At 55.7% G+C, this 9,891-nt stretch overlaps 1 protein-coding gene across 1 annotated transcript in view; it reads right to left on the reverse strand.

Moving 5' to 3' along the window:
- SLC39A11 (solute carrier family 39, member 11) overlaps positions 1–9,722 on the reverse strand; it is a gene marked incomplete at its 5' end in the record, with an annotated part of 35,524 nt that extends 25,802 nt beyond the window's left edge. The window contains one exon of the mRNA XM_008946403.1: positions 9,558–9,722. Coding sequence (XP_008944651.1) covers positions 9,558–9,722 — 165 coding nt within the window. The remainder of the gene's footprint in view (positions 1–9,557) is intronic.
- Between the last annotated feature and the right edge of the window lie 169 nt (positions 9,723–9,891).

Here is a 9,891-nt window from a genome sequence, read left to right on the forward strand (position 1 = left end):
CCGGGGGGTTGGACTGGATGACCTTTGGAGGTCCCTTCCAACCCAAACATTCTGTGATTGCTGCTCCTTAGGGTTTGGCTTTGCTCCAGCTCCCCAGGCTCAGGTCCCTCAGGGTGGCAGAGAACCCTGGAGAAGTCCTTGCCCTCTAAACGAGCACGTGAAGAGGACCTGGGGAGCAGCAGCAGATTGTGGTGTGGACAGAGCAAACACCCAGGAGTCCTTCAAGCATTACAATGTCATGAATTATGATTAAGCAATGACAGCCTGCTTGACCTGCAGAGAGCCACGGAGACCCCAGAATTTCACCTCCTTCTGTGCCTCCTCAGCAGCCCCCTGCAGAAGCAGCCAAAGAAGGAGGCCAGATCCCTCCTAATTATTACCCCAACCAAAAAGCCCTTTCAGCAGAACACAAAGGCAAAACTGAAATGATTAATCTGCAGTTTGCAGCCACACACGTGTTACTATTTGCAGGGGGAATTATTCACTCATTCCCCTCTCCTCCCTGGGCTCTTGATAAACAAGAGCTTCTGTCTGAGGGGTGGCTGGTGGCCCTGGCCCTTCCCCTGGGGACACAGAGCTGGCACTCTGGCCCCTGCCAGGATGCAGAAAACAAAACTCAAGGCTCCAGCTGCATCCCTCTGGCTCAGACAAAGCAGCTCGGGGCCCTCGTTATCCTCACGACTCTCTGCAGAGCCACGAAGCCCCTGGGGTCCCAGCCAGCCCCAGAGACCCCTTCCCAGCCCAAAATGCTGCCTGTGAAAAGAGCAATAGGGACATGATCTGTTTGGGTGCTGTCTTACCCCCCAACAGCCCAGGGGAGTGCAGAGCTGAAAGGTTTGAGTGGGGCTGGTGCTGAGGAGAAGCCCCGTGCAGGGAATCATAGAATCACCACGGTTGGAAAGGAGCTCCAGGATCATCACACCCAGGAGCTGGCCCATCAGGGGCATTAATAAAGCACCAGCTCAGGCCTGTGATATGCACACCCCGAGCTGAAGGAAAGGGAAACATCTGAGAAGCTTCAGCTGAGCTGAAGGGGTTTGGAGGGGACCAGGGAGCCCCAGCAGCCCAGAGCAAACTTGGTGGGACGAGACACAAGGTGACTTTGGGCAACTCGTGGCAAGAGATGTGGGTTAAAACAGCCCAAGAGAAGCCTGTGGCCTTGCCTGAGGGTTTGTGTCCATTAAACAAGGTGGAATTTGGGCAGTGCAAGGCAATTCCCCTCATTCCACAGGAGCCAGACCATCTAGATCCCATCCTGCTCCACTTACCTGCCCTGGTGGGGCACTGCTTAGACCCAATATCAGCAAATCCCAACAACCCAATGCTCCTGCAGCATGGAAATGCTTCTGAGGAAGAAGAAAACTCCTTCCCAGGTCAACAAATCTAAAAGCAGGCTCTGACCTGTGCTGGCAATGGGCTCTGCCTGACCCCACACGACCTGAATCCATCACAGCTCTTTCATGTTTCCTTTCTAGCCTGCAAGTGATTTCTCAGGCCACTGCTCATGGATGTTTAATGCAAGAGACCTGTGGGATCTGATGGGGCTAAGAAAGAAAAAGGCTCCCACATGCATATTTCAGAGGACTTTCATTCCAGCTGGTGAAAACACTGGATTTAATCAGCCCTTCTCACCTTTGGGGCTGTTCCTGCTTGCAAAACATTGCTCACCAGCTCCAAAGGAAGCTGCAAGGGATAAATGGACATCATCAGACCTCCAGTAGCTTTCCAGGTGTCTGCCTACAAATGAGGTTTTGAAATAGGAGCTGCTGTCAATGAGGCATTGGAGACTCTCAGCCCCCTGCCCACGCTCCCCCCTTTACCAGTGCCAGGGTGAGGGGCTTCCCAAGGCAGCCCAGACCCAAAGCCTCAGCCCCCATCTGCTCAAGAGGAGGGAGGGGATGTCCTGAGGGAGCCAAGCTGGTGGTCGTGGAGCTGAAAATAGCCCAGAGCCCTCCAGATGGGCACCCACACCTTGGGTGCACACAGAGGAGGGGGAACCAGCCACACACAGGCACCCAGGAGAGCCCTGCTGTGCCCAGGGGGGGATTTCTTTCTAGCCTCCACTTCTACAGGACCAGTTTTTTGCTGGTGGCACCTTGCCTTGAGCAGAGGAAGAGGATGGAGCTGTCCCATGGGTGCTGGGAGCATCACCCAGGGCTGGGGCTGCCACCCCGTCCTCACCCAGCCAACCCCCCCCCTCTCCCTTTCCACCCCCTCAGACAGAAGCTGAACGACTTGGAGCAAGTTTCAATCCCTCGAGGTGCTTAATAGGCAAAGATGTCAAAATATGTGCTGACGAGGAGACAATTAACGGGAGGTTTAATGAGAGGTTAAAGCAACCTCTCCCAGAGTGAGCGCACGTGGCCCTGCGCCTCCAGATCCCACAGGAGTCACCACCATGCCCAAAACTCCACTCAGCACCACACATCCAGCTCCAGCTCCAGGGCTGCAGCTGATCTGACCCTTCTCCTCCCCCCCAAAGCTGCTTGTGGGGCCTGCAGGTCACAGCAGCCCTGCAAACAAGCACCACCCCATCCCTGACACAGCCCAGGGAAATCAGAGCAGAGCAGCGATGGGCAGCAACCTCCAAAAAGTCACATCCCAGGCTGGGTTTTCTCCCCAGAGCTGTGAAAAATTCATGACTGCTCAACTGGGCATCCTTCCCTCCTCCTGCAAGCTGGGGCCAGTGCTCTCCTCAGCTCCCCTTGACCCTCTGCAGGAGCTGAGCTCCACCAAACTGCTGCACGACGTCCTCACCGCACACGTGGACACCTCCCCTCAGCCACACCTTCCTCCTCACCAAAAATCAAGCTACAGACAAATCTCCTCCTCCTTTTTCTTACTAAAAATAATGCTTTCCAGCAGAAACTGAGGGTGCTCCAAGAGTGCCCAAGAATAACCATAAAGAGTGATGCCACCAACAGCAAGGGACAGTGGCAGGAGCTCTGCTGGGACTTCAGAAGGAGCCATCCCACCAATGATGAGACACAGATTGATGGGCCCAGCTAAACAGCTCCTTCCTCACTCTCTGCAAACCCCAGTGGGTTCCAAACCACTTATTAAAGTCAACAGTTATAAGAAGAGTCTCAATTTCAAGAGAGTAACAAAAAATCCCCATCGTTCCAAATGAGCGTTTCATGGATCTCTGAGAATATTCATATAAATAATCACTCCTCTCTCTCTCTAATTGAGATGCAATATCACACTGGCTGCTCCAGCCTGCTCCTGGAAGGCTGAGTGCAGGAGAACACCTGTCCCAGGAGAATTAATTCAATCCATTTTTTGCTAATGATAAAGTAACCAGCCTGGAAATTACCCCCTCCTGAGGAGCACCCAGCAGACAGCACAGGATGGATCCTCTCTGCTGCTGCAGCCATCCACAGCCCCCTCCACACCCTGCAACAAGGCAATTACATCCTCAAATTCACCATCATCTGAGGAGCAGCTTCACCACAGACAATACCAGCTCTGGTTCAGGTTTGGCTGAACCTCAGTGACTTGTTTTAACACTTAAAAACCTTCAAATCTGGACTCAGCCACAGCCATGTGGCATCAAGACATCACCACTGCAAGGTGCCCACCCAGGAGACATCAAACCAGCCCATGGCTCAGGTACAAACCTCCCTCTGAAGCTTTCTTCTCATCTGTGGGAGGACAAACTTTTGGTTTTGGATGTGTCTGCACCAGTTACAACCAAGAAGCACTTTGCCCACCTCCACTGCACCCACCTACAGAGCTGGGCCAGCCAAGGAGTGATGGGTGGCACTCAAGGGGAGTTTAGACTGAGGATGGTGGCCCAGGTTGCCCAGAGAGGTGGTGGATGCCCCATCCCTGGATCCATCCCAGGGGAGGTTGGTTTGGGGCTCTGAGCACCCTGCTCTAGCTGCAGATGTCCCTGTTGAGTGCAGGAGGGTTGGACCAGATGACCCTGAAAGGTCCCTTCTCACCCAAACCAGGCTGTGGTTCTGGGATTCAAGCACTGCCCACTGCTGCAGATGTCCACAACAGGGCACAGGGCCAAAAGGTGCCAATGCTGAGGTCTCCACCAGCCAGCTCCTGCTCTGCACCCTCCTTTGGGATGGAGAGGTGCCACGGGGATGGGCAGGAGGTGTCTGGCCTAAATCCTGAGGAACCACTGTAAGTAAAGGACTCAGCCATGCTTTGATGGGACATCCAGACACACCAACCCCAGCCCAGTGACAGGGGACACAAGCAGGGTGCCAGCCTTTAAACCCTGCACCCTTCTCCTCCCCACCAGCCCTGGCCCCAACCTCCCCTGTGCACCATCTCCCCTCCACCCAAGCATTGGCCAGAGCCTGGGCTACAAATTTTGGGGCTAAATGCCTCTCTCCTGGGCAAGCAGAGGAGGAGAGTCCCCCCAAAACACTGTCACATGCAAGCAGGTGCCTCTTGCTGCCATCTCCAGGCACAATCCCAGGGGGGATGGATTTGGACACTGTCCCCAGAGGGTGCAAGGACCTTGCCCTCGACTCAGTGCAGCTTCCCAGGAGACTCATTTCTCCTTCCCTTAGACCTCTAGAAGTTTCTCCATTTAACAGCTCTTCCCTTTTTCCTGCAGCAATCCCTCAGCACCCCTCCCTCCTCCTCCTCCTCCTGCAGCACCTCTGCTGCCAGAGGTGAATTTGTTCTGTATTTAGCTCCCACTGTCCTGCTCCTTGCTTGGCTCCTTCATTAAACCCATGAAATTCCAGCTTGCTAATGGGTTTCTGGCCATGGGAACTGGAGAGAAAGCCTCAAGTGGAGCCACGTGGGGTTTGGGGGTGAGCAGGGGAGGTCGGGGCCACCTCACAGCAGGTCCTGGTGGCTCTGTGCACGCCGTGGTGCTGCTGCCACCTCCCATCTGCTGCCTCCCAGACCCCTCTGACTGGTGACATTTGGGAAAACATGGAAAATAAGGGAAAATCTGTCCTTGCAGGAGGGGCTGGAGCCACACAGACGAGTCCAGCTCTGCTCAGGGCTCCGGGGCTGCCCCGTTCTGCCCTCTGGCATCCCGAAGGAGAAGGAAAATCCTGGTTTCCTTGGCAACGTGAGGCTGGCTGGCAGCATCCCCCCTGCCCACCCGGGCTCTGCAGAGCAGGGTGCTGCCCTGCTCGGGGTGCTGAGGGACCCCTGGCTGCCAGAGGAGGGCAGGCAGGGCAGTGCCACAACCCACACACCCACCAGGGAACTGTCTCCTGCAGACACCCCCTGAGAACCACCCAGGCAGGGTGCAGAGCCCCACCACGCCCCTGTGGGCACCCCAAATTTCAGGGTAGCCTCGTGGCACGAGGATGGCTGCAGAAGGTGGCCCAGACCCTGCTCTCCATCCCTCCACCTCACCCAGAGCAGCATGGGGGGGCTCCTCCTGCAACACCCCTAAGGCTGGAGGAACCCTCAGAGCTCACCCCCCTGCCTGCATCCAGCCTGGCTCAGCTCAGCAGACCCCTCCCTGGGGGAGTCAGTGGTGGGCTCGTGGTCCCACCAGCTCCATCCCATTGTGTTCTCCTCCAAACTGAGTGTGGAGGGGGAGGCAGCTCGACTCACACCTTGCTAATTGTTATTTGTGATACACCAGTAACATTTTAATTAATCTGAAGTCTTCAGCGTAACAGCCACCCAAGGTACAAAGATAAACTAGAATAAACAGGACTTGATTAAATACATAATTAATGCTCCACGAAACTGGTATATATGAATATTAATTAGCAGGAATAGTCTTGCAGTTTGGCATCTCCTGTCATTATCCATTTAATTCTTTAGACATCGCCAGCCCCAGCTTTGGAGCAAATTAACCAACCTTTTGCTTGCTGGTGGAGCCCACTAAACACCAAGTGAATGCAAGAGGCTGGGCCACGTCCAATTATCTCACCCACACACCCACCAGCTTCCAGCACAACTGCCTGAACCCAGAGATGCAGCAGCAGCAACAAAACACCTCACCCTGAATGAGGCTCGCAGCAAATAAAACTCTTCTCTGCTGGCAATCTCAGAATCCCAGCGTGGTGGGGTGGGATGGGACCTCTGGAGATCATCTCCTCCAACCCCCCTGCTCCAGCAGGGTGCCCAGGGTCACATCCAGGCAGGTTTCAAGCACTAGGTGGGAAGATTTGGTAGTTTGGGCTCCAAGGTGAAACCCTGCAGGATTCAGAGGAGCAAGACCACCTCCAGAGGCACTCGGGCAGGTCAGAGGTCCAGGAATTGAGCACGGGCAGGAGCAGCCTCCCCCTGCTGCACCCTCCTCCCTGCAGCACCCTGAGCATTGTATCTCCTGAGGGATGTGCAGATTTATAGCACCCCAGACTGGTTTGGGTGGGAAGGGACCTTTCACGCTCATCCAGTCCCACCCCGTCCAAGGAGCAGGGACATCTGCAGCTAGAGCAGGGTGCTCAGAGCCCAAACCAACCTCCCCTGGGATGGTTCCAGGGATGGGGCAGCGACCACCTCTCTGGGCAGCCTGGGCCAGGGGCTCAGCACCCTCAGTGTCCAATATTTCTTCCTTCTTTTCAGCCTACATCTCCCTCTTTTAGTTTAAACCCCTCACCCCCAGCAGAGGTTTCCCACTGGAGGGGCTGTACCTGAGGCAGAGCCTCACACCCCCCCAGCAGAGGTCTCCCCCTGGAGGGGCTGTCCCTGAGGCAGAGCGTCAGTCCTTCCAAACCCTGCAGAGCCTGCAGCAGCTCAGGGAGGTGCCCCCAGCACCACCCAGATTTTGCTGGGAGAGCAAAAGGACCTGAGTGCAAGCCAAGCAGAGCCTGGAGCAGGACCTGCTCTGTGCCAGGAAGAGCAGAGGCCGTGGTGATGTGCAGGGCAGGCCACGAGCAACTATTTTAATCCCCTTCTGAATGATTGGTGAGGGTGAGAGGGGTGCTGGCAGCCTGGGAGCTGCAGCAGGGCCCTGGGGAGCAGGACAGCAGAGGTGGGCTCCAGTCCAACCCCTGTGACTCAAAACTTCTGGCTGAGTCTGCACGAATCCCTGTGAAAAGGGGGATGTTGGTACAGGGCTTTTGTCAGCCCTGAGTGATCCCAGCACAGCCTGTCACCCATCCCAAGGGGCTGCTGGAAAGGCACACAGCCCTGGAAAAGAGCAGGGGGGAGACTCTGGGGACAGGGCTTGGCAGGGACAGGCACCCCCCCCACGACAGCCACCCCCCCCACTCTGTGACCCACAGACCCCCCCCCTGAGCTGAGCTGAGCCTCCAAGCAGGGGCTGAGCTGCAGAAGCACCCCCAGGCCACTGCTCTCACACACCTCTCTGGATATTAAGCTTTCCTCATTGACCTTTAAGATGCAAGTGAGAATTTCTGAGCCTCCAAGGGTGGCTTTGTGCTCTCGCAGAAGCAATGAAAGGTTAGAGCTGTGCTGCCATCAACCTTCTGCTCCAGGTGACACTTTGCTCACCCCTCCACAAAACTATACAAGTGGGTTTTTTTCTTTTAGCCAGTGCCAGGAACCTCCAGCAGACACAGCCTGAGGCAGCCAGAGCCCAGCTCTTCACCCCAGCTCCCCAACACTTCGTTTAAAGGACAAAATCCAATTAAAGGTCACTCAGTGCAAACGTTTCCCCTGGGGTTTTTTTTGGTGTGTGTGGCTAATTGAAGGCTCCCTACCTGCCTTGTCTGCCAGCATCTGTCTCCCCCAGCAATGTGTGGAGCTGAACTAACTCATCTGAGTTACCTACCTAGCATGAAAAGAGATGAAAAGAGGAAAATGAGTTTGCTGCTGCCAAGTCTAGAGCAGTGTGAATGGACAGAGAGAGGCCACGTAGGTGATGCACGGGCAGATCACCCACAAAAGGTGCAGCAAAGTATTAACCTGCATGGTTTTGTTGGGGTAAGGAAAGTCCAACCAGCTGGGCACCCTGAGCTGTGGGAGCAGGAGCACCCAAGGGTGCTGGGAACCCATGACTAGCTGGAGGGAAGCAATGACTTGAGATGGGGAAGGGTTTAGAGGCCAAGTGTGGGGAGGAGCAGCTGAGGGAGCTGGGGGTGCTGAGCCTGGAGCAAAGGAGGCTCAGGGGAGACCTTCTGGCTCTGCACAGCTCCCGACAGGAGCTTGGAGTCAAGTAGGGCTCAGTCTCTTCTCCCAAGGAACAAGCAACAGAACAAGAGGAAACAACCTCAAGTTGCCCCAGGAGAGGTTGAGGTTGGAGCTGAGGAACAATTTCTTGCCCTGGAGGGTTGCCCAGGGCTGTGCCAGGCTGCCCAGGGCAGTGGTGGAGTCCCCACCCCTGGAGGGGTTTCCAAGCTGTGGAGATGTGGTGTGAGGGTCACAGCTCAGCGGGGACCTGGCAGGGCTGGGGGAAGGGTTGGACTCTATGATCTGAAAGGTGTTTTCCAACCAAAACCATTCTGTGATTCTACTGCCCAGAGACAAGCAAGTAGCAGCAAGGTTGGAAGGGACAGCAGCTCTGGAGGGCTGAAGGAGAACACCCACACACAGCCCAGCTCCACCATCAAGGCAGCCCAAAATATTTGCTTTGATTATTCCCTGCTCTTCCATCCTGAGCTGGAGAAAGGCAGGACCTGTGACTCCACACCCATAAGGAGCCTCCTCACCCAGAAAGCCCATCCAGTGTTGGGATTTAAGACAGATCCTCTGGAATCAGATAAAAGTCACTCTCAAAACTGAAGAGCACACGTGGGGACGTGGGGCAGCTCCCCCTCCGTGGCTCAGGGGGGGTCAAAGCAACCCCAGTGCCACAGCAGCTCACGTGGCCAACAGAAGCCAACTCCTTGCCAAGTAGCTTGGAATCAGGGCTCTTCCAAAGGCTCTTGGCATTTTCCCCCAGGTTATGCAGAAAAGCCTTTTCCTACTCCCCCTGCACCCCAGACCCCATCCAGGCTCCAACCTGAGACAGGCAGAAAGAAGAGGAGAGAGGGAAAACAGCAAAGCAAGTGTTTGAAAAGGTTCCCATATTCCACTTCCAACATCACCAAGAACTGCAAAGCAGCCACGTGTCCTCAGCTGTTACACATTTATCTCTTTTTATCACATTTTTTCCATAGTCTCCCAGCCCAGCCCCTGGCAGGACACAGCCCTCCAGGACTCGGGGCTCTGCAGCTCTCCATCTATTGCCAAACTCCATCCCTGGAATAGGAAACCCCCAACTGTACGTGTTCCCACAGAGAAAAACAGTGCTTGAAAACACTTCTCTTGCTGCTACCCAGACCAGGAGAGAAATGAGACCAGAATTTGTTGCCTTTCCAGCATCATCTTTCTCAATATAGCCTCGGATTTACAATTCCTGCCCACGAGAGGCTGACGGTAGCGAGTGAGGCTGCAGATGTTGAGGGGTCAGCAGGGAACTCGAGCCCACAGGCTCCCCCCGAGCCCCCTCCCTTGCTGCCAAGCCCTGATGTGGTTCAGCCCCACCCAGGGGAGGAGGTTTGACAGGGCAGATCTTGCCAGAAGGGACCCAGCACCCACCCAACGTTGCCCCTGCGGGATCCCCCTGGAGCGGCACCGACCCCGGGCCTGGGCAGGATGGAGAGTTGGGAAGGATGGAGAGCAGGGCAGGATGGAGAGCAGGGCAGGATGGAGATCTGGGCAGGACTCACCTGGGATGTTGTGGATGGTTATAGCCAGGATCATGAGCAGGATACGTCTCCAGCTGCTGGTACCAGCCGTGGGGGCCCTGGACGCTGGGAACGCCGGGGGGGTCTCTGGCAGGCTGCTCCCCATGCCCTTCCTCCTCTGATAGGGCTCCCCGTTCTCACCTTTGTCTGGGGGTACAGAAAACAGCTGGGTCAGCCAAGTGGGTGACAGACAGGCTGCTGGGCACCCCCTGCCCCCTCCCAGAAGGACCCAGCAGAGAGGAAGAAGAGAAGCACTGAGTGAAGCAGGGCTGAGGGTGTGTGCGTTGGCCCCTTCGTTTCAGCTCAGGGCAGGGGG

Source organism: Merops nubicus, unplaced genomic scaffold (genome assembly GCF_000691845.1).
Source record: "Merops nubicus isolate BGI_N331 unplaced genomic scaffold, ASM69184v1 scaffold4718, whole genome shotgun sequence".
Taxonomy (NCBI): Eukaryota; Metazoa; Chordata; class Aves; order Coraciiformes; family Meropidae; genus Merops; species Merops nubicus.